Source organism: Natator depressus, chromosome 11 (genome assembly GCF_965152275.1).
Source record: "Natator depressus isolate rNatDep1 chromosome 11, rNatDep2.hap1, whole genome shotgun sequence".
Classification (NCBI taxonomy): Eukaryota; Metazoa; Chordata; order Testudines; family Cheloniidae; genus Natator; species Natator depressus.
The window spans coordinates 34233934-34259603 of NC_134244.1; the positions used below are offsets into that span (position 1 = coordinate 34233934).

At 44.1% G+C, this 25670-nt stretch overlaps 1 protein-coding gene across 3 annotated transcripts in view; it reads right to left on the reverse strand.

Annotated features, from left to right (window-relative positions):
* Positions 1-25670, reverse strand: part of KCNH7 (potassium voltage-gated channel subfamily H member 7) — a 341200-nt gene that overhangs the window by 122960 nt on the left and 192570 nt on the right. For all 3 annotated transcript variants that reach the window (XM_074967447.1, XM_074967445.1, XM_074967444.1), the window contains exon 3: positions 25001-25156. In XM_074967447.1, coding sequence (XP_074823548.1) covers positions 25001-25156 — 156 coding nt within the window. The remainder of the gene's footprint in view (positions 1-25000; positions 25157-25670) is intronic.

The window sequence follows — 25670 nt, forward strand, 5'->3', positions numbered from 1 at the left end:
GGCAGATATTACCTTTTTTAAATTACTTATTTGTACAACATGCAGCACAATGGGACTCTGATCCTGATTGGGGATTCTTGGAGATGCTGTAATAAAAACAGCTAATACTAATAGATAGAATCCAAGAATGCTTCAGTTCTAATCCCAGCCTTAATTGTGACTATGCTGGGGTAAAAGTAACTTACTCTCTCTCTCTCTCTCTCTGTATTTTCCTCACTATAAAATAAGAATAATAATACGTACTTACCTGCCTTGCAGGCTGCTGTGAATATTAATTAATCAGTTAGATGATATTTGTAAAAGGAGTCTGAAGATGAAAAGGGCCACATATTAATTATTTGTTATTATTATCATGATTGCTATTATTTATTTATTATTGCCAGTATTATGTCTTTGCTACAGCAAGGACTCAGTGATGTCTCAATTCACTTAACATTCAGTTTAATTTACCTTGGAGGCAAATACACATAATAACATAGGCTTTGTCATAATTAGCCTTCTAGTTTGGCTAGCTAGAAACCTTTGTCCTCCCGGTCACAATTTTTCTTGACTATCCCTCACTCAAGATGAATTTGCTCCCAGTGGCATGTCTAAAAATAACACCCTGGACAAATTTCTTATTATATTTTGTGCAAAGGCAGATGGTTACTATTGCTTGTATGCTTCATGTTTCACATTGTACGTTATTTGACCCATTGTTTATGACAGCTAGTTGTATAGTAAGCTTTTTTTAATATAATACTTTATCTGCCCATAGATAAGGCTTATCTAATGCTAAAATGCTATGCCTGTTCATGTAACCAAATAATTTGCATATAGGAAACTCAATGTATGAATACCCAATGCGTATACAATAATCACTTTATCTAATTAAAGTGAAGTTAATCCATGGATTTTAGAAAGAAAAGGCCTGCTTCAGATCTCTTTTATACCTTTTTACCTTGATGTAGCTTCACTGACTTCTGTGGAGCGGTCCCAATTTATACCTATGTCACCAGGATCAGAATCAGGCCAAAGTGTTAGCATTTCTTGTGAACTTTAAACAAATTCTATAATCTCTCTGTTGCTAAAACATAGTTGACAATGAAGTGTTCAGTGCTAATTTTAATGGAGAATCACCCCATCATGTGTGTTCGTAGGATATAGAAAAAATAAATCTTTCCCTGCACAAAGATAACGGAATGTTTTTGGATTTCAGGAAAAATATGTGAAAAGGTATTATCTGCAAGTCCTCATGCATCCTGCCTGCATTATAAAAACCAAACAGTTCCTCAGTTTGAAAATTATTTACTATTACATCCTTCTCATGCCAATATTGGCACATGGGGCAGAAACTAGTCTCTTCCATTCCTCTCTGTCATCTGCTGCTGCTGCCATCTGCTCTATGGTGTTCAGATTGACTGTTCTACCCTCCCTGCTAACAGTTCTTAAGGTTTCTCTTGGGTGCTCTTGTTTCCTCACACCTGTTGATTTCCACTTGACAGCTTCAGGTGGGAGTTTGTGTGTTGGCATCCGGAGTACATGCCCCAAATAAGTGCAGTTCTTCCTTCTGATTCTGGTGGAAATGAGCTACTGGTTGATGATTTCTCATATCTCTTCATTAGTAACAAGGTTGTTCCAATCAATTCCCAGAATCTTTACTAGGCATTTATTTTCAAAGGTGTCTAGTTTTCTGTCTAACATTTTGGTAAATATCCAGCTCTTGCAGCTGTATGTTAGCACTGAGATTGTTTGAATTGAAAATTCTGAGTTTTGTTCTGGAGCTATATATCTTTGATTTCAATATGTTGCTGAGTTTAGTAAATGGTGTGGCTTTCCTATGCTTGATGTCACTTTCTTCTTGAGATGGCCATTGGCCAATATGGTGATGTCCAGGTAGGTGAACTGTTCTACTGTCTTGATATATTTGTATTCTAATGTGATGTTCCTGCTTGACATCTGGGTTTCAAGGATGTTTGTTTTAGTATAACTAATTATGAGCCCTGCTTGGCTTGCTTTTTTATTTTGCCAGGCTGTCTGTCTTTGTAACTTATCAGGGATGTCGCTCAGTAGTGCAATATCATCAGCAAAGTTTAGGTCTTCTAAATATTTGCCATCTACCCAGGCTACATCAGTATTTATGTTCCTAATACACTTTTTCATTGTTTAGTCTATGGCAATCTGAAAATAAGACTAGAATAATAATTTCCCTCAGTCCTTTTCAGGAGAAAAGAACCAAGAAATCATCCATTAGGTAGCAAAACGGGCCTATAAAATGAAATGATAAAATGATACAGGAGCCTCCCAAAACACACCCATTTGATAAATATAATTAACTTCTTTATTGATCAGTTTTCTATAGATGCTCTGACAGACCTGAAAGGGATAGTACTGCCTTTCCAGTAGGGGAATAAGCTGCTGTGGTTTTGGGACTAGGCAGATACTGTTTTAATGCACAGCTGAATAGCTCAGTTCAAGACAATAAGTTGCTTTTGGGGTAGTAAGAACAAGGCCAGCTAATATGTAAGTCTACAGCTTAACAGGACTTTTCAATCACTTTAAGCTAACTTGGTTGAGCTAACACAGTAGATAAACACACCATTTTTGACCACTAAGACATACCCACGGACAACTGTAAACTCCTCCTCTTCAGCATCTCTGACTCTTCCCTCTTCCTTCTTAGATTTGTAGATTACAAGGCCAGAAGGGACCATTGTGATCATCAAGTCTGACCTCCCATATAACACAGGCCATTGAACTGCCCCAAAATAATTTCTAGATCATGTCTTTTAGAAAAACATCCATTCTTGGTTCAAAAATTGTCAGTGATCGAGAATCCACCAAGACCCTTGGTAAATTGTTCCAATGGTTAATTACTTTCTCCATTAAGAATATACACCTTATTTCCAGTCTGAATTTGTCTAGCTTCAATTGAATTCAGTCTCTCCAACATTCCACAGCTAAAATACCTTTCCTCTCCTGCTACTCTCTCTCTCTCTCTCTCTCTCTCTCTCACACACACACACAAACACACACACACACACACACATCCCTTGCGTCCCTTCTCTGGCTCCTTGTCTCTTTTTGCATAAAGTTCAGATTCCTTCTATTTAGTTTCAAGGCTCCATATGGCTCTGCCCCTGCTGACATCTCATCTCTATTCTCCTGTCACTCCTCACCTCCCTCACCTGACCTCCTGCGTTCTGCCCACTCTTCTTCCCTTGTGGCTCCCTCCTCCCACTTTTGCGTTTATCCCCTTTTTCATGTTGCTCTCCATGCTTGGAACAATATCCTTTTCCTGTGCATCAAACGTCCCTACTCTCTGTCTTCAAATCCCTCCGAACCCACTTCACTTTGCTTTCCATTGTGGACTTCCATTCCTGGGCTCTTTATTTCTCCTGTTTTGTGTTACATCCATCTCTACTTAAAATAAGAATTATAATATGATTAGCATTATTATTATTCATTTTAACCCTTTCACTCTTATCCCTGTCCCTTTCCTTGGCATCTTTTCCTGTTCTATTTTTGTTTAATTTAAATTGTAAGCTCCCCATGTCAGGGGCTCTGTCTTTTAAGAGTCCATGTCAAATACCATGACAGGTTATGGTACTGTGTAGATCAGAGGTAGGCAAACTACGGCCCATGGGCCACGTCCAGCCCGCAGGGCCCTCCTGCCTGGCCCCTGAGCCCCTCCCCCGCTGTTCCCCCTTCTCTGCAGCCTCAGCGCAATGCTCCAGGTGGCGCAGCAGAGCAGCGAGCTCCTGTGCAGCGCAGCCGCAGAGCCCGGCCTGACCCAGCGCTCTGTGCTGCACAGTAAGGGGGCAGGGAGCGGGGGGGGGGTTGGATAGAGGGCAGGGGAGTTCGGGGGGGTGGTGGTGGTCAGGGGGTGGATAGGGGTCAGGGCGGTCAGAGGGTGGGGAACAGGGGGGTTGAATGGGAGCAGGGGTCCTGGGGGGCTGTCAGGGGGTGAGAAGCAGGGGGGGGATAGGGGGTGAAGGCCGGGCGACCCCCCCCTCCCCTAATCGGCCCTCCATACAATTTTCAGAACCCATTGCAGCCCTCAGGCCAAAAAGTTTGCCCGCCCCTGGTGTAGATACATATGAATAATAATAACAGCAAAAGTGCACATAGAACTGACATTGCAAATTAAATTAAAATCAGGAAACTTAGAAACACCATTAAATGAAAAAAAAATTATCAGGACTTTAACAATGTAAAGTCTCCCCTATAGATACAAATAAAAATTAAAAACAAGAAAAATAACGTAGCAAACTATACCTCACTTTTAGCAAATATTGACATTTTGTTTCAATTTTCAGATGCAGACAGATTGGGAACTAATATAGTCTGAAAAAAAATGAATCCTTTAAACAGATGATTTTGCTGTTTCTTTCATATTGCCAAGATCTTGCAGTCTTGTTTGTTTGTCTTAGAAGTGTCTGGTATAGGTGTTACCAAAAGCAAAAGTTCAGTCTAACTCCTTAACCTTTACACAATGACTTCACCGCTTTAAAAAAACATCATCTTTATGATGCAGCATGTGAGGAGAACCCAGATTTTCAGATGCAAGCAGATTGGGAACTAATATAGTCTGAAAAATGAAACCTTCAAATAGATGATTTTGCTGTTTCTTTCATATTGCCAAGATCTTGTAGTCTTTTAGAAGCTGCTAACTCTGACTGGAACATTGTCTGAGTAAGGACTGTTGCACTGGGCTTACATCCAATTGGCTCAAAGTATACTGACTTGCTTTTCTCTCTCAGATTTCAACTCCATTACAAAACCACGTTGATAGTAAATGTTCGTTGCATGGAACAGTGTAACATTACATTAAATTCACCTGAGTAATGGAATGGGTTGTGGATTTTTTTATTTAAAGGAATGCACTGTTCCTGAAAGGCTTTATATTGCTACAGTAGCTTTTCATCTCTAACCTAAAGCTGAAGCTGCCTGTAAGCACTGTCTTATAACATACACATTCTGTATTGCAAATTATTTGGTTCCCTAAGCAGAGGATGTTAGAGGGATCGTGCTATTAGTATCTGTAGAAACTTGCATCAATAAGTGGAAAATGGAATACTCTTTTTTTTGTTTTGTCTTAGGGTATGTCTACACTATGAAATGAGGTCAATCTTATAGCAGTTAATTTTTAGAAATCGATTTTATACAGTCAATTGCCTATGTCCACACTAAGCGCATTATTTCGGTGGAGTGAGTCCTCACTACCGTGGCTAGTGTTGACTTTTGGAGTGTTGCACTGTGGGTAGCTATCCCACAGTTCCCTCAGTCTCCACTGCCCATTGGAATTCTGGGTTGAGCTCTCAGTGCCTGATGGGGCAAAAACATTGTTGCGGGTGGTTTTGGGTACATGTTGTCAGTCACCCCTCCCTCCGTGAAAGCAACAGCAGACAATCGTTTAGCGCCTTTTTTCTGTGCAGACGCCATACTGCTGTCAGCAGATGGTGCAGTAGGACTGCTAACCATCGTCGTCATCCACCACTTCCGCTGCAACTCTGCTCTCCTGCAGACGCCATACCACGGCAAGCATGGAGCCCGCTCAGCTCACTGCTGCTGTTGTGAGCATTGCAAACACCTTGCACATTATCCTGCAGTATGTGCAGAACCTGCAAAAGCAGGTGAGGAGGCAACGACAGCGTGATCACGATAGTGATGAGGACATGGACACAGACTTCTCTCAAAGTACGGGCCCTGGCAATTTGGACATCATGGTGGTAATGGTGCAAGTTCATGCCGTGGAACACCAATTCTGGGCCAGAGAAACAAGCACAGATTGGTGGGACTGCATAGTGTTGCAGGTCTGGGATGATTCCCAGTGGCCGTGAAACTTTTGCGTGCGTAAGGGCACTTTCATGGAACTTTGACTTGCTTTCCCCTGTCCTGAAGTGCAAGAATACCAAGATGAGAGCAGCCCTCACACTTGAGAAGTGAGTGGTGATAGCCCTCTGGAAGCTTGCAACGCCAGACAGCTACCGGTCAGTCGGGAATCAATTTGGCGTGGGTAAATCTACTGTGAGGGCTGCTGTGATCCAAGTAGCCAGCGCAATCACCGAGCTGCTGCTATCAAGGGTAGTGACTTTGGGAAATGTGCAGGTCATAGTGGATGGCTTTGCTGCAGTGGGGTTCCCTAACTATGGTGGGACGATAAACGGAACGCATATCCCTACCTTGGGACCGGACCACCTTGGCAGCCAGTACGTAAACCACAAGGAATACTTTTCAGTAGTGCTGCAAGCACTGGTGGATCACAAGGGATGTTTCACCGACATCAACGTGGGATGGTTGGGAAAGGTGCATGACGCTTGCATCTTCAGGAACTCTGGTCTGTTTGAACAGCTGCAGGAAGGAACTTACTTTCCAGACCAGAAAATTACTGTTGGGGATTTTGAAATGCCTATAGTTATCCTTGGGGACCCAGCCTACCCCTTAATGCCATGGCTCATGAAGCCATACACAGGCACCCTGGACAGTAGTAAGGAGCTATTCAGCTATAGGCTGAGCAAGTGCAGAATGGTGGTAGAGTGTGCATTTGGACGTTTAAAGGGTCGCTGGTGGAGTTTCCTAACTCGGTTAGACCTCAGTGAAACCAGTATTCCCATTGTTATTGCTGCTTTCTATGTGCTCCACAATATCTGTGAGAGTAAGGGGGAGACGTTTATGGTGGGGTGGGAGGTTGAGGCAAATCTCCTGGTGGCTGATTACGTGCAGCCAGACACCAGGGCAATTAGAAGAGCACAGCTGGGTGCCCTGTACATCAGAGAAGCTTTCATGACTGGCCAGGCTACGGTGTGACAGTTCTGTTTGTTTCTCCTTGATGAAAACCTGCCCCCTTGGTTGACTCTACTTCCCTGTAAGCCAACCGACCTCCCCCCTTTGATCACCACTTTCAGAGGCAATAAAGTCATTATTGTTTCAAATTCATGCATTCTTTATTATTCATCACACAAATAGGGAGAAAACTCGCAAGGTAGCCCGGAAGGGGTGGGTGAGGAGGGAAGCACGGGGACAGGGGGTGGATGAGGGGAGGCGGGAAGGACTAGGCCACACTACAGTTCAAAACTTATTGAATGCCAGCATTCTGTTGCTTGGGAAATCCTCAGGGCTGGAGTGGCTGGCTGCCTGTAGCCTCCCCTCCATCCCGTGTTCTTGGGCATCTGGGTGAGGAGGATATGGAACTTGGGGAGAAGGACAGGTGGTTATACAGGGGCTGCAGCAGTGGTCTGTGCTTCTGCTGCCTTTCCTGCAGCTCCACCAGACGTCTGAGCATGTCAGTTTGCTCCCACAATAGACTCAGCATTACATCCTGCCTCCTTTCATCGCGCTCCTCCCTCCTCTCATCTCGTTCATTTAATGCTTTCCTGGACTCTGCCATTGTTTGCCTCCATGCATTCTGCTGAGCTCTTTCAGTGCTGGAGGACTGCATGAGCTCTGAGAACATTTCATCGCGAGTGCGGTTTTTTTCGCCCTCTAATCTGCACTAGACTCTGGGATGGAGACGATAGGGGGAGCGTAGAAACATTTTCAGCTGTGGAAGGAAAAAAAGGGAAAGTAGTATTTAAAAAGATACATTTTAGAGAACAAAGGAAAGACTATTTCACACTGAATCAAGCGATTCACATTACATAGCACATGTACTTTTGGTACAAGGTCGCATTTTACCTCTTATATTGAGTGCCTGCCAGTTTGGTGTGAGACATCACACACTCTTGGCTGGACAACAGAATTCGACTTGCAGGCAGCCATGGTAAGGCAAGGGTTTCGGCTTCTTCAACCTTCATAACATGTGGGAACAGTTTCAAACAGCAGCACCCTCCTTTCCCATACCAAGCAAAGCCCGTTGGGTTGGCCATTTAAAAGGAGGGGCTGTGATTTTTAGGGTGAATGTGCAGCACAACCCCCCCCACAATTCTCTGGGATGATTGCTTCACACCCCCCCCATCCCCCACTGCGTGGCTAGTATCAGGGAAGATTCCTGTCAGCCAAACACAAACAGCTCAGCATGAACAGGCCTCCCCCCACTGTGTGGCTAACAGCGGGGATGATTTCTTTTCAGCCAAAGGCAAACAGCCCGGCAGGAACGGGCACCTCTGAATGTCCCCTTAAACAAATTTCCTGTATTTCAACCAGGTGACCATGAATGATATCACTCTCCTGAGGCTAACACAGACAGTACCTCCAGGAGAGCTTCATGGAGATGTCCCTGGAGGATTTCCGCTCCATCCCCAGACGCCGTTAACAGACTTTTCTGGTAGCTATACTGGCTGCGAATGCATCCCAAGTCTTCAGGGCAAATTAATCGTTAAACACACTTGCTTTTAAACCCTGTATTATATTTACAAAGGTACACTCACCAGAGGTGCCTTCTCCGGCTTCATGGTCTGGGAGCCTGCCTTGGGATGGTTGGGAGGGTATTCGCTCCAGGGTGATGAACAGTTTCTGGCTGCCGGGGAGAAGGGATTCTCCTCTTGCCTGCTGTGCGCTATCCTCAACCTCCTCCTCCTCATCATCCACAAAATCCTCATCCCTGTTGCGTGAGACTCCTCCCTTGCAGGTGTCCATGGACAGTGGTGGGGAAGTGGTAGGGCTCCCCCTAGAATTGCATGCAGCTCATCGTAGAAGCGTCATGTATGGGGCTCTGACTCGGAGCGACCGTTTGCGTCCTTTGTTTTTTGGTAGGCTTGCCTCAGCTCCTTAACTTTCATGCGACACTGCTGTGTGTCCCTGTTGTAGCCTCTGTCCATCATGCCATTGGAGATTTTGGCAAATATATTGGCATTTCATCTTTTGGAACGGAGTTCTGCCTGCATGGATTCTTCTCCCTATACTGCGATCAGATCCAGTACCTCCTGTTCAGTCCATGCTGGAGCTCTTTTGCGATTCTGGGACTCCATGGTCATCTGTGCTGATCAGCTTGCCACGCTGGCCAAACAGGAAATGAAATTCAAAAGTTCCCGGGGCTTTTCCTGTCTACCTGGCCAGTGCATCTGAGTTGAGAGTGCTGTCCAGAGCGGTCACAATGGAGCACTCTGGGATAGCTCCTGGAGGCCAATACCATCGAATTGTGTCCACACTACCCCAAATTTAAGCCAATGAGGTTGATTTTAGCACTACTCCCCTCGCCGGGGAGGAGTACAGAAATAGATTTTAAGAGCCCTTTAAGTTGACAAAACAGGTTTGGTCGTGTGGACGGGTGCAGGGTTAAATCAACCTAACACTGCTAAATTCAACCTAAACTTGTAGTGTAGACCAGGGCTTAGAAATGTCTGGTATAGGTGTTACCAAAAGCAAAAGTTCAGTCTCAGGGGCAGGCAAACTTTTTGGCCCGAGGGCTGCATTGGGTTTTGAAAATTGTATGGAGGGCCGGTTAGGGGAGGGGGGCGTGGCCCAGCCCCACCCTTTATCCACCCCCCCCCCCGGGACTCCTGCCCCATCCAACCACCCCTTCTCTCTGTCCCCTGACCGCCCCTGGAACCCCTGCCTGCCCCCCCCCGCCACCCCATCCAACCCCCTCTCCTTCCTGACTGCCCCCCCGGGACCCCTGCTCCCATTCAACCCCCCTGTTCCCTGCCCTCTGACTGCCCTGACCCCTATCCACACCCCTGCCCCCTGACCACCCCCCGAACTTCCCTGCCCTCTATCCAACCCCCCCTGCTCCCTGCCCCCTTACTGCACCGCACAGAGCACTGGGTCAGGCCGGGCTCTGCAGGTGCACTGCCCCAGGAGCTCGCTGCTCCACCACGCCACCTGGAGCATTGCGCTGAGGCTGCGGGGAAGGGGGAACAGCGGGGGAGGGGCTCAGGGGCCGGGCAGGAGGGTCCCGCGGGCCGTAGTTTGCCCATCTCTGGTCTAACTCCTTAACCTTTACACAATGACTTCACCGCTTTAAAAAACCATGATCTATATGATGCAGCATGTGAGGAGAACCCAGAAGTATAGCAGCAGGAGGTTTTAAGTATCTTACTGTATGTGTGCATATAGCAGTGCCCCCAAAACACTGACTTTGAGTAGAAAAGTTATACCCGTGTTCTTCATATCACAGCTGGTATCTTCAGATCTATGACATCCTGTTGGCTGAATATCTTCTCTATGTCCATTCTGTGTCACATTTGATTTTGATCTTTTACGGTTATTAGACTGCTGCAGCTTCACAGACATTCAGCATGCCTCCAATGTGAAGAACTGAGCGAGAAGCCAGGACTGGGCTATAAATCATGTTACTGACCCCTTTAATTTCCTGTATAAGATTCCTGTCAAGTAGGTGAGAAGGTGGGGTATGTGGTGGGTAATAATAGTCTATCCAAAGCCTGTGTTTGGTAATGATTGTGGCTACCCACATAACACATTTTAAATGGATTTTAAATGTTTAGGGAAAATTCTACTCTGATTTATATGGGGTGTAAGTCAGCGCAGAATTAGGCCCCTAAAATTCCTTTCACAATACATATTTTTTTAAGATCTTATCTAGACACAACCATTGTGCTGGTGTAACTTAAATTGGTTTTAAAACTGATTTAATTAAACCAGCACAAAACTTTGTGTACATACTCTTACTTCAGATTAAGATGGGTTTATTTTGGTTAGCTTAAACCTGTTCCTAGTCATTTTAAACTAAATTCCTACTCGACTTAAACTAAATGAATGTAAGCCAGTTGTATACTGATTTGAGTGTCCACACAGCCTTCTAACTAAATTTATTTTCCATTGATTTTAGCATCTTAAAATGCTCCACAAATATTTCTAGGCCTCACCACTACGTATTAATTATTATTAATATTATTATCCATTTTACATATGGAGAAAGTAAGTGAGGCATAGAAAGATTACTAAGTGTTTTTTCCATGGCCCCAAAAATTCCTGGAATGATAACATACTTAAAATTAAACTTAAAATTAACTATTGAAAAGCCACAGTAAAAGAGAAGCTCCCTGAAACAAGCCTCTGAAACAAAACTGGGTAAAAATATTTCTAGATCTAGAAACCAGCTTCTGTAAATTTAATGCTAACCTAGTGAGGAGGGCTTTAAACTAGGTTCACCGGGGGAAGGAGACCAAAGCCCTGAGGTAAGTGGGCAAGCGGATACCGGGAGGAAGCACAGGCAGGAACCTCTGTGAGGGGAGGGCTCCTACCTCATACTGAGAATGAGGGGCGATCAGCAGGTTATCTCAAGTGCCTATATACAAATGCACAAAGCCTTGGAAACAAGCAGGGAGAACTGGAGGTCCTGGAGATGTCAAGGAATTATGACATGATTGGAATAACAGAGACTTGGTGGGATAACTCACATGACTGGAGTACTGTCATGGATGGTTATAAACTGTTCAGGAAGGACAGGCAGGGCAGAAAAGGTGGGGGAGTAGCACTGTATGTAAGGGAGCAGTATGACTGCTCAGAGCTCCGGTATGAAACTGCAGAAAAATCTGAGTGTCTCTGGATTAAGTTTAGAAGTGTGAGCAACAAGAGTGATGTAGTGGTGGGAGTCTGCTATAGACCACTGGACCAGGAGGATGAGGTGGATGAGGCTTTCTTCCGGCAACTCGCAGAAGCTACTAGATCGCACGCCCTGGTTCTCATGGGCGACTTTAATCATCCTGATATCTGCTGGGAGAGCACTACAGTGGTGCATAGACAATCCAGGAAGTTTTTGGAAAATGTAGGGGACAATTTCCTGGTGCAAGTGCTGGAAGAGCCAACTAGGGGGAGAGCTTTTCTTGACCTGCTGCTCACAAACCGGGAAGAATTAGTAGGGGAAGCAAAAGTGGATGGGAATCTGGGAGGCAGTGACCATGAGTTGGTCGAGTTCAGGACCCTGACACAGGGAAGAAAGGTAAGCAGCAGAATATGGACCCTGGACTTCAGGAAAGCAGACTTCGACTCCCTCAGGGAACTGATGGGTAGGATCCCCTGGGGGAATAACATGAGGGGGGAAGGAGTCCAGGAGAGCTGTATTTCAAGGAATCCCTATTGAGGTTACAGGGACAAACCATCCTGATGTGTCGAAAGAATAGTAAATATGGCAGGCGACCAGCTTGGCTTAATGGTGAAATTCTTGCGGATCTTAAACATAAAAAAGAAACTTATAAGAAGTAGAAGATTGGACAAATGACCAGGGAAGAGTATAAAAATATTGCTCGGGCATGTAGGAAAGATATCAGGAGGGTCAAATCGCACCTGGAGCTGCAGCTAGCAAGAGATGTTAAGAGTAACAAGAAGGGTTTCTTCAGGTATGTTGGCAACAAGAAGAAAGCCAAGGAAAGTGTGGGCCCCTTACTGAATGACCTAGTGACAGAGGATGTGGGAAAAGCTAATGTACTCAATGCTTTTTTTGCCTCTGTCTTCACAAACAAGGTCAGCTCCCGGACTGCTGCGCTGGGCAACACAGCATGGGGAGTAGGTGGCCAGCCCTCTGTGGAGAAAGAAGTGGTTCAGGACTATTTAGAAAAGCTGGACGTGCACAAGTCCATGGGGCCAGATGTGTTGCATCCGAAAGTGCTAAAGGAGTTGGCGGCTGTGATTGCAGAGCCATTGGCCATTATCTTCGAAAACTCATGGCGAACGGGGGAAGTCCCGGACGACTGGAAAAAGGCTAATGTAGTGCCAATCTTTAAAAAAGGGAAGAAAGAGGATCCTGGGAACTACAGGCCAGTCAGCCTCACCTCAGTCCCTGGAAAAATCATGGAGCAGGTCCTCAAGGAATCAATCCTGAAGCACTTACACGAGAGGAAAGTGATCAGGAACAGTCAGCATGGATTCACCAAGGGAAGGTCATGCCTGACTAATCTAATCACCCTCTATGATGAGATTACTGGTTCTGTGGATGAAGGGAAAGCAGTGGATGTATTGTTTCTTGACTTTAGCAAAGCTTTTGACACGGTCTCCCACAGTATTCTTGTCAGCAAGTTAAAGAAGTATGGGCTGGATGAATGCACTATAAGGTGGGTAGAAAGTTGGCTAGATTGTCGGGCTCAACGGGTAGTGATCAATGGCTCCATGTCTAGTTGGCAGCCGGTATCAAGTGGAGTGCCCCAAGGGTCGGTCCTGGGGCCGGTTTTGTTCAATATCTTCATAAATGATCTGGAGGATGGTGTGGATTGCACTCTCAGCAAATTTGCGGATGATACTAAACTAGGAGGAGTGGTAGATACTGTGGCAGATAGGGATAGAATACAGAGGGACCTAGACATATTGGAGGATTGGGCCAAAAGAAATATGATGAGGTTCAACAAGGATAAGTGCAGGGTCCTGCACTTAGGACGGAAGAATCCAATGCACCGCTACAGACCAGGGACCGAATGGCTAGGCAGCAGTTCTGCGGAAAAGGACATAGGGGTGACAGTGGACGAGAAGCTGGATATGAGTCAACAGTGTGCCCTTGTTACCAAGAAGGCCAAGGGCATTTTGGGATGTATAAGTAGGGGCATAGCCAGCAGATTGAGGGACGTGATCGTTCCCCTCTATTCGACATTGGTGAGGCCTCATCTGGAGTACTGTGTCCAGTTTTGGGCCCCACACTACAAGAAGGATGTGGAAAAATTGGAGAGAGTCCAGCGAAGGGCAACAAAAATGATTAGGGGTCTGGAACACATGACTTATGAGGAGAGGCTGAGGGAACTGGGATTGTTTAGTCTGCAGAAGAGAAGAATGAGGGGGGATTTGATAGCTGCTTTCAACTACCTGAGAGGTGGTTCCAAAGAGGATGGTTCTAGACTATTCTCAGTGGTAGAAGATGACAGGACAAGAAGTAATGGTCTCAAGTTGCAGTGGGGGAGGTTTAGGCTGGATATTAGGAAAAACTTTTTCACTAGGAGGGTGGTAAAACACTGGAATGCGTTACCTAGGGAGGTGGTAGAATCTCCTTCCTTTGATGTTTTTAAGGTCAGGCTTGACAAAGCCCTGGCTGGGATGATTTAATTGGGGATTGGTCCTGCTTTGAGCAGGGGGTTGGACTAGATGACCTCCTGAGGTCCCTTCCAACCCTGATATTCTATAATTCTATGATTCTAATGCAAGGAATGATCGAGCAGACCTCCTAGAGAAAAATCAGATTGCTTCCCTAAGATTGAAGATATATACATATTTCAAAAGAGAAGGACTCCCCAGAAAAGAGGGTTACATCCAGCAGTATAATAAGTGCCTGCAGAAAAAACTTTCTCATTTCTGAAGTATACAGCAGTGAGTTGTCTAAGCTGATTAGAAGGTAAAGAAGCAAAACTGTATAAGTTAAACGTTTGCACAATAGGAAAGAATTATATACAATCAAAGGCTGCCTTGATTTATTAGTGTACAGGCATTCTTGAACAAAAAACTTGGTAGAAAACATAAGTAGTCTTACAGACAACAGAAATAAAAGGAGTACTTGTGGCACCTTAGAGACTAACAAATTTATCTGAGCATAAGCTTTCGTGAGCTACAGCTCACTTCATCGGATGCATGCAGTGGAAAATACAGTCATGCATGCATCTGATGAAGTGAGCTGTAGCTCATGAAAGCTTATGCTCAAATAAATTTGTTAGTCTTTAAGGTGCCACAAGTCCTCCTGTTCTTTTTGCAGATACAGACTAACACGGCTGCTACTCTGAAACAGACAACAGAGTGGAGAACGTCCCACTACAGTGCCCATCTGCAAAACACTGCCAGTTATGTACTAATACGGTACAGGTATGGTTCCAAAATTCAACATGCCCATAGTATAACCACTGGTCCCCCTAACAAAGGGAACTGGTGATGAGTCTTTACAAGAACAAATAAAGAAAAAAGACTAAGTTGAAAGGATTCTATTCACTGCTGCTAGTATCCTTATTTTTCACATTGCTGGTTGCTGAACTTGTTCCTGCATATGTGGTAGAAGCTATTAAACATCACGTGCTAAATGGTCAGTTCTCATAATGGAGAGACGTAAATAGTGGTGTCCCCCACGTGTCTGTTCTGGGCCCAGTCCTATTCAATATATTCATAAATGATCTGGAAAAAGGGGTAAACAGTGAGGTGGCAAAATTTGCAGATGTTACAAAATTACTACAGATAGTTAAGTCCCAGGCAGACTGCAAAGAGCTACAAACAGATCTCTCAGAACTGACAGACTGGGCAACAAAATGGCAGATGAAATTTAATGTTGGTAAATGCAAAGTAATGCACATTGGAAAGCATAATCCCAACTATACATATAAAATGATGGGGTCTAAATTAGCTGTTACCACTCAAGAAATAGATCTTGGAGTCATTGGAGAGTTCTCTGAAAACATCCACTCAATGTGCAGTGGCAGTCAAAAAAGTGAACAGAATGCTGGGAATAATTAAGAAAGGGATAGATAATAGGGCAGGAAATATCATGTTGCTTCTATATAAATCCATGGTATGCCCACATCTTGAATACTGTGTGCAGATGTGGTCGCCCCATCTCAAAAAAGATATATCAGAATTGGAAAAGGTTCAGAAAAGGGCAACAAAAACTATTAGGGGTATGGAACTGCTTCCATATGAGGAGAGATTAATAAGACTAGGAGTTTTCTGCTTGGAAAAGAGACGGCTAAGGGAAAATACGATTGAGGTCTATAAAATCATGACTGGTATAGGGAAAGTAGATATGAGAAGTAGTAAACAACACTTCCTTAACACAAGAACTAGGGGTCACCAAATGAAATTAATAGACAGCAAGTTTAAAACAAATAAAAGGAAGTATTTCTTCACACAACGCACAGTCACCCTGTGGAACTCCTTGCCAGAGGATGTTGTGAAGGCCAAAACCATAACAGGGTTCAAAAAAGATCCAGTTTTTTCTGTAGTGGAGCACCTGAAAGCAATATGCAATCTCTACAGCATAAGACCGTGTATTTTTCTTTTAATATATTAGATCTCAACTGTGTGCAACACTGTGTTAAGAGGACCTTAGAAGGTACAGACAAAATACTGTTTAGCTGTTTTAACATCTAGGTGGCAGTACAGTATAGACCAATCACCTGCAAAGCTATTGGAGGCAGTTAGAAGTATAGTTGCTTTCAGGCAAAGGGAAGGAATTTCCAAAATTGCATTTGATATATTTTATGTCAAGTCTTACTTAGGCATCAGAGGATGAGTGACAGTATGGATGAATTGAACTGCATTCCCTTTGTTTCCCATTCACTTATTAGCTCTGCCTTCCTGCAGTCTGACTAGGCCACCTATATTTTCTTGTGCGTATAAAAAGACATTATAATACAAGAAAAATCAGTTTAAGGAACCTTACACTTAAAAGGAGCCTCTTAAAATGCTGGTACTCTCTAGTAAACATTAATCCTATCTGTTCCCCACACACCCAACCAGTTTCCCATTACTGTAAATTCCGTGTGTGTTCCAATTAACATAGCTCATCTATTTGTATCTGGTGCTATACCTTCTATGTAGGGTTATTTGATGAAAGAATAGCTTGCTCTCAGCTATTCTCAGAGAATTTGCTGTTACTTCCAATGTTTGGGCATGACTGAACTTTAAATTAGGTATTCATATTGAGAAATGGTCTACCACTATAAGTAATAGGAAACAGCCTAAGCATATCCAAAATTAACAAGGTAATATAATTGATTATAGTCCTATTTCATTTCATAGTTCTTATTTTGTTTTCTTTGCCCTTTACCTTCTTTTCTCCTAATCCTACTCCTTTGTCATCTGTCTCTTCTAAATTTTAAGGTCTCAGGTTTTCTTTTCTTCAGCTCTGTGCCTGCTCTCATCCACTACATCCATCTGGTGGCTTTGTGCAGCTTCAGCAACTGGACCTACCCAGTTCCTAAGAATTCTTTCTGTTTAGGGGGACTTCTTGGGTGGTGAAGCAGCTTCTACACTTCCTAGGCCCAACCATGTAGCAGGTGTGGTCAAAGGAAAGTGGTTCACAGCTGGGCAACCCTATGCTCTGGTGATCTCTGGCTGCCAGAATGGCCACTGAGACTATGAGCATTCAGGCATCAATTAAAGCAGCCATGTGTATATCTGGTCCCTGGCTGTGCCCAGGATTGTGGGAACATAAAGATGGTCAAAGTAATCTTTCCTCCCATATTTTTGCCCTTTGGAATTGCCCACAGGCATTTGGTAACAGAAGGGAGGTGGAGGGAGTTTCAGACTCAGCTGGCAGCTGTAGCAGACCAGGGAGAAGTGATGGAGGAGCCCCCAGTTTCATCCCACAGATGGAGAGGTGGGTTTTTTGTAGCAGAAAGGGAAGGGGGGGGGTTCAGACCAATTGGTGTGGTGCCATAGCAGACTGAGGAGAATTGGAGGAGGGGGAGGTGCCCCTCCTTCCAGCCAGCCATAGCAGGCATGTTAGAGTGGACAGGGGTGGGAGTTCCAAACCCAGCTCGGGATTGGGTGGGGTTCTAGGGGGAAGACCGGGGGTGGGATCCTCACCACATGGGTAGGGGGTTGAACCGAGGACCAGGGCTGGTGGATCCCAGGGTGGTCTGTCAGTCTACCAAATGCATGGTTCACCTAGTGGTGAAATAGCTGTGTTTGGGGGTGGCAGAGCCAACAGAGAATGAGTTAAAGCAATCAAGGTAATTACTTTCAGAATTGTTGCCATCGCACTACAATGCTTACAAAGTGCAGGGGGTTGTCCAGAGCCAGGACATTTGAACAAATGGATTGCAATGGGAGAGTGACACAGTTGGTTGGGGTGAGTGTGACCAGTGCCAGATGGAGGTTGCAGAGGCAAGGTATGAAAGTGAGTCCCTTCCATCCAATGCTGCATCGGGTCTCTGTAGGGTGGACCTCGGTAGGATTCAGGGAACTTGCCCACTTTTATCTTGGGGGACCAATGGAGGGGGTAAGGGAGGATGGGGTAGTGGAACTAGCCAAAAGTCTACAAAGGGATCTGGGGTCAGGGATGGTGCTGTGTCAGGGACGTCTTGGGTACATACACCTTCTACAGAAGCTAATGGCATTACACAGCTGTTGCAAGCTAACCTTCAGTCATTGCAGCAGCCGGGAACTTCCATGGGTGAGGGGGCCAGAAGTGGTAATAATGGAAACTCAGCATGCGCTCGAGTTCGGGAGACAGGTGATAGTCAGGTGAGGCAGCCTCCTCGCCAGGGGGTAGGAGTCCTTGATGGAGTGATTTCTGAGCACCCTACATCTCACCCACTGATAGGGAATGTGAACTCGTGAGGTAGAATTGCCACCCCAGGAGTGGCTGGGGGAAATAGGGCATTGAGGGTGCCCCAATGGTCAATCACGAGTTGAGTACGCTTGGGTGGCTGACCCCCGATGGGAGTTCCTCTCCTCAGTACCACTAAAGATAAAATTTTGAGAGGTGACTATGTTGACATGTTATTACTGTTGCACAGGGAGGTACTGAGACAGAGTAAGCTGGGGGAAAGCAAGCAGGCAATTTGAGATGTCCAAGGAAAGCAAGAATGTGGGAAAATTGGGAAGCTGCCCTCCTGACCTATGTGGTTGTTATTGCAGAGGCTTACCCAGGCAGAAGCCCAGCATTGCTCAAGTACAACCAGGCGGGCATATAACATGTTTGGGGGCATGGCTTGGTTTCACTGTTTAGCTTGAGGGCAGCAGCACAAACTGGGATCTGGTGGGAAATATAACATCGTACGCTGTTCTTAGAGTGGATGACACTACGGGGACCTGGTTTCCACACTGACAGTGGCCTGTTCATTCTGCACCAAGCCCGCCAGAGTCCTGAGGCTTGTACTGATATTTGCTGGGCATTTAATGAAAGCAGGTGCTTTTGTAGCATCTGTAAATTTAAGCATGCTTGTGAAATGTGCTTGGGGGGGTCCATACAGCCACAGCAGTCAAGGAAGGCCACAGTGGGGAAAGAGAATCGTGGTTAAGTCAGGTGCCACCTGCAGACCCAGAGAGGTGGAAGCAGGGTATGGGGCAAAGGCACAGGAAGGGGATGGGGGTGAGCTGAAAGTGTGTGTGTGTGTGTGGGGGGGGGCTGGACAAGAGCACCATGTCCAGTTACGCTGGAAGTATTAATGGTGCTCCTTTGGAAGTGTCTTGACAAGACAGACGGGGCATATTTGGGTTTACTTTGAGGTTTGGGATCCCTGTTAGGGGGAAAGAAATCATGTGATGTACAAAAGTTTGAAGTCCTTTGTGGGAATGGGTCATACTGTAAAGAAAAAGATTAGGGCAGCAGTGCCATTCGATCACATACATCTATAGAACTGGCTGGTGTCTCACCTAGGCTTGGTCCCTGAGAAAGTGCTGGGTGAATATCGCTTAATTTACCACCTGTCATATCCACATGATAGCTCAGTTAACAATGGCATAGACTCAGCATTTTGTTCTTATGTGCTGTTCCTCCTCTGATGAGGCTGTGTGCGTGATTAGGTCTTGTGGCCGAGGAGCACTGATGGCCAAGTGTGATAGTCAGTCTGCTTTTCGACTGCTGCCAGTGCATCCTTCTGACTTTAACCTTTTGTGTTTCTTTTTCAAAGAACAATTTTATTCTGACAAAGCAATGCCCACGGGATGTGCAATATCCTATTCAGCATTTGAGAAATTTAACACAGTGCTTCACTGGGCAGTGATGTGGGACGCTGGTTTACGGCAGGTAGTACATTACTTAGATGACTTATTGTTCACAGGCAGGGCAAATTTTGACCACTGTGTTAGCCTGATAGACGCCTTTCAGGCCCTGGATAAAAAATCGAGGGTAGCCCTAGGGGAGTTAAAAACGGATGTACCTTAAACTGACCTACCTGGGGATTGAGCTAGACATATTGGTGGGCATATGGTGACTCCCTCAGAAGAAGCTTCAGGAGCTACAGGGCTTGTTTAGAGGAGGAAGAGTGGCCAGGAAAGTTCCATTCTCTGAGCTGTAATCTATTGTTGGACATCTTATTTTTGCCTGCTGAGTGGTAGCAGTGGGGTGGGCATTCTGTTCCTGGCTTGCAGAGGTCACCAGAGGCATAACCTAACCTCACCATTTTATAAGAGTTATTAGAGAGATGAAGGATGATTTGAGGGGGGGGGGGCGGGGGGGGCGGCAGAGGGACAGTTGCTGAGACATTTTAATGGATTGTGGAGGGAGGAATGGATGCCTGAAGCTGATTTAAAGATTCATTTGAATGCTTTGGGAAGTACAGGTTTTGAGGTATTTTACCAAAGCAGGTGGCACACCCAGCAATGGCCCTCCACCTGGATATTCTGGGATAGTGCAGAATATAACATTTCTGGATTTTCCCCCCATTTTGGTTGCAGTGGTCATTTGGGGAATGGAGTTTGCTAATAAAAGGCTGTGTTTCTGGTGTGACATCATGGCAGTAGTACGTTATCAGTTGCTAGTCCTCCAGATCACGCAGTGTTATGAGTCTGGTGATGGCATTTGTACTACAATGTTTAAGCTTTAACATCTGTTTCTCTTCCAGACATGTGCCTGGAGTTGACAATGGCATAGCAGAGGCATTGTCTCATTGTCAGATAGACAGATTTCACAAGCTGGCACCAGGAGCCAGCAAGGAACCCGAACGGATGCTGTGAGCACTATGGAACCCTGGCAGATGTTGGCTGTCAGTATAGCACAGAGACTGGTGGCTCCACAAAGACTGCAGAGCTATGAGAGAAGTGTTAATGATTTTGTGCAATTTCAGGAATGGGAGGGCCCGTCTCCGGTATGGCCCATTACAGAGGAATGGTTGCTGCACTACATGGTGTCGTTAGTAACCTGGCAACTGGTGTCATCTACCATTTCCACTCGCCTGTTGGCCCTTATGTTTGTCAGTAGGCTGAATGGTTACCTAGATCCTAGCAGTGGGTTTTTAGTTGGAAGGTTTCCAGTGGGGTGATTTTGAAGCACTGACCCTAGGGAGGATGCATGTCATCTCATCACTGTTAATATGCTTAGGGATCTGGTGTGGATCCTAGAGCCCTTATGTCATTGTGGACAAGAGGCGAGCTTGTTCAAGGCAACTTTTCTGGTAGCATTTTTGGAGCTTTTTGAATCAGCAAACTAGTACCTGGGTCCTGTAGGGTCTCTTTTGGCGGGGATTTGGAATTGGTGGTTATACAATGGGAGGGGCAATCGGTGGTAATAATCTTGAGGAGGTCAAAGATGGATCAAGGAGGCCAGGGTGAACCATTATTTTACAGGAGGGTCGTGAGCCTGGGATCTGCCCTTTGGAGGCTGTGAGGGCATACATGGCAATAAGACCAGCAAGGGATGGGCTCTCTTGATTCACAGTTAAGGGGGAGTCCTCTCACAGTCTACCCCTTTATTACAGTTTTAAGACAGGGACTGACAAGGCTGGGGCTTCCTGCACATGAATTTGGCTCTTACTCATTCAGGATTGGGGTGGCATCTGCAGTTGCGCAGCTGGGTCTGGGGACAAGTGCAATTCAGGCAAATGGGTTTTGGCATTCTGAAGCACACAGTATGTACATGAGACCTCAGATGGGGCATCAGAACACTTCCAAGTATAGGTGCTGATGTATTAAAGACAGATAACAGGAACTGATGGCCAGAAATTTTTTGGGGGGAAGGACACTTCTTTTCTTACTACCACTCTATTCCCCCCCCCACTACCAATGTTACCTTTATAGCTACACTGGGGGAAAATTCAACCATCCTGTTTTATTATGATAATAAAAAATTGCATTTGAAAACTAATAGTAAAGCAAAGATATTCAAAACACCTAAAGACATACCCTGCATAAAATGGACACAGAATAGTACTGGAGGCTAGCAGACATAATTTGTATCACTATTACTATAGCTCCTGATGGGATTTTAATGGTAATATTTCTAGAAAAGTACAACTGTTTGCTGAATGTACTATATGAAAAACAAAGGAAAAATACAGCTTGGACTGTTTGTTTTTAAAAGGAGGAAGAGTAAAGGAAATATTTTTCATAAATATTGTAAATAATTTGCAATACATTATAAGCAGGCCCCATTATAGGGATTATGCTAGTTTTAAATGATGGGCAATAATCTCTCCACAGTAATACCCAAACAACACTATTGATTTCAGTGGGGTTGTACAAGTGTAACAGAGGGAAGAATTTAGTCCATTCTGTGCACTTACATCCAATTATTGTATTACCCACAAAATGTTCTTCCTCAAATCTTAATGAAGACATTATTTCAAGGTGCATCTCACAAAACAGGGATTGAAATCTCTTTTGCATTTGAAATGACTTGCAGGTACTATAGCTATGTCATGCTTTCTGTACTTTTTAACCACAACATAATGCATGGCAGACAATGGGTGACGTTCGGGGCTGGCTTTCCAAGAGGTGCAGCACAAAGGGCACAGCCTAGGGGGAGGGATCAAAGGTAGCTTTAATCAGGAGCAATCCAGAATTGCGGTAGCGCTGTGCACTACAGTCCCTCTCATTCCCTGCACTGCGGCTTGCAGGGGTGGGGAAGCAGCATAGGACCACTTAGCCACTCCTATGCTGTACTTAGACTGGGGGAGATCTCCCCTGGGCACTTGCAATGATGTTCCGGCCCCTCCTTGCCTTCTATCCAGAAAGAGTTGGGCAGGTTATTTTCCAGTCGGAGGGCTGAGGTTCCAAGTCCCTTTATCACATTAAGTGTAATGCTAAAGGCAATTTTCCAAGTGTTAATGGACCAACCAGACTATGGGGACAATAATAATGCTCACTGCCAGAACATGTTCTAGCTCACTAAGAGCAGGTGCTAGCTCTGGGGAATCTGTCAGTAAGAGCCGTATGTGTTAGAGGAAACTTTTCAGGGAATGACTGCATGAAGTGAAGGTGAGCAAATTTATGCAGGTTCTGCAGAAAATGGGCCATGAAAGCTACACAGTAGAGCTTTACCAGAACCAGAGGTTTTTGTTTTGGGAAGTGGTGCAATTTCAAATTTCTTCGGCTCCATAAAGAAACAAACAAACAAAAAATTCAAAGTATTTCAATATATATCATTTGAATTTCAACTTTTTTTCGTTTTATATATCATTTTATAATATAAATTGAAAAAAAGAAGTCATTTTGAAAGGAAAAATTGAAACATTCTGTTCCAAAAAGGTTGACATGGAATATTCTGACCTTACCAAAACTTTTATTTTCAACTTTCATTTTGAAATGAATTTTCATCAAAGGTGAGGCATTTCCATGAAATGTTTCACTTTTGAGGAATCAGGATTTTCCAACAGAGAAACATTCCACTGGAAAATTTCTGATCAGCTCTATTACATAGAGAGAAGTTTCCTCCAACTCTCCAGCTGCTGGATCCCTGCTACACCCATAAGCTCAGCTTCATAGGGTAGTGGCCTGGATAGAAGGGAGAGGAATAGGGAGCAATCATTCTATTGCAGCATATTCCACTCTCGAAAAGGCATAACTGGTAGCCGATGCTTCAGAGCAGCAGCACTCTTTATTACATATTATGTGTTCCCTGGGCAGAGGGGTCACAAGATCACTGCTGTGGTGGAGTATCCATAATGCTGGATCAAGGAGTGGGTATAAAGTGGGGGCAATAGGGAACACCAAGTAGGGCTTCAGATTTGCCATGTCTTTATTATCTTTTGTTAAGGATATCTGACCTGCATGCACCAGGCTGGTGATATTGAAGGAGGATGGTGTGGAACCGTGGCTCCTCAAGTACTTTTGTGCACATTTCCATTTGGGAAGGGGAACATAGAGCTCCCCAAAAGACAATAATAATTGAGTAGTAGAAACAAAGGGTTTTGTTGTTGTTTTACTAGAACCCCTCTTTTCAGTCACGTAATACACTCTCCCTGAGGAATAGCAACTACACTCATTTATCCGACACTGGTTCAGGCTGAAATACTCTGCCAGAAGAATACATTAAAACTGCTGTAAAGTAAAACATGTCGTCATGCATATAGCCCAGTGCTGTTTCAGCAATACACTGAGTTGCCAGATATGAACCCTAACTGTGGAACTGATTGGGACTCTGATTTCTTAGCCTATAAAGGTTTGGACTAACAATATTCATGGACTCCTAGGAGTTAGAGAGACTAAAAACCTATTAGATTATCCATTGCATCTTTCTATTTGAGCAGGTTTGCTCTCTACAGTGTATCTCCTATTGCTTTGAAGTCTGGTTTTAAATGTGTCAAGCAATGGGGATTCCATTGCCTCCTTTGCACTGCCATTTCACAGTCTAATAGTCCTCACCGTTAGGAATAAACAAATGATTCCCAATGAATACTTTTATTTGATGAACTTAACCTCTTTTTTTTGTGTTCACAGGCAATCTGCAAGTGGTTCATGATTTCTCATATGTATTTGATGTAGATCTTTAAAATGCTTTACTTCATAGATTGTTTTTATCTCCTGAGTAGATAAGCATGCAGGTACTTCTGATTTGAATACGTGTGCATGCAAATTTAAAATTTAATTTCTGGGAATACTTGTGCATTGAGCTATTAAATTAACTTTCCATGAATATTTCCGTAAAATTCAAATGTTTGCAAATGAAAACATAAAAGGCACATGAGAATGGCCAATGTAAATTAATGTAGGGTTTTATCCTTGTACCACCAAAATCAACGGGTGAGTTGCCATCAACTTCACTGGGCACAAAATCAAGCCCTTAAAGATTTGAACGAATATTAATGGATTTTTTTTTTGGCATTACACCCTCAGCTCTAGTTAGGAAGTGTTTCCTTAGATTTAGTTTAAATTTGCCTAGATTTATGGTAGGGTACCGACTCTTAATAGAAGTAGGATATTTGGGGATAACGTTGTGGTTTTGGTCGGGTTTGTTTTTCAACTTTAGTTCATATTTTTTATCACTTTTTGCTGAAATGTGTCAAACTGAAATACATTATTTTAGCAATAAGTCAAATTTGACACGCTTGTAGTGGAAACCTGTAACTAAAAAGTTACATATGTTAAAATTCTACCACAGTTATAGGAGCGGTAAGTATTGTCAAGAGTAGCAAATTCTCTTTTCAATTAGGTCTATTGATATATTTTTAATTCATAATATCTGAAATTATAACGCGGATGAAACTGTTCTGCAATGAAAATAACAGCAATATATGATCGCTTTCTCTCCCCTTCCCTCCTCCACTCACCCCCCACTTACGGTTTACAAGTCTGGCTGGCAATATCGGGTTGAACTTCTCGAGAGACTCCGCATTCTCATCATCTGTTACATACTCAAAGTTAATAATAAACATCATAGCTACTCCTTCTTGATTTTTCACTGGGATTATGTGGGTGTTGCAAATGAAGGTGGACCCTAAGAAGGGAGAAAAAGAAAGGAAGTTTATGTAAGTCAAAGAAATCTGCATAGTTTCTTTTTTCTTTCACCAATAACTCCAGAAATGTCAAAAATTCCGCAGATTGTTTCTTTTGCTCACCAGACACATGAAGCATTTTTTATTTAAATAAGGCCATTTTTGGCACAGAGGAAATGTAAGTGTTTTCTAATTGCTTATCACGTGAACTTGTTCCAAAATATTTCTCAGGTAAGTCGCCACTTTATTTTGGTGCACTGGTTTTTATTCACTGGAAATGCTTTGAATATAAACACACAGCATCACATTGTGGAGGTATTCAGTATCAAATGCCACAGGCAAGCTACCCCATCAACCACAATGCTTATTGGAGAACACAAAGCCACATTCACTTCCTAAATGTCAGGGGTTCTTGAAGCTTTTTTGTTTGGTTGCAATAGAGAAAATCACTCATTTAACATTTATGTGTATAAATATATAGCCATTCTTATTTTTGTTCTTATTATTTTGGGGTCT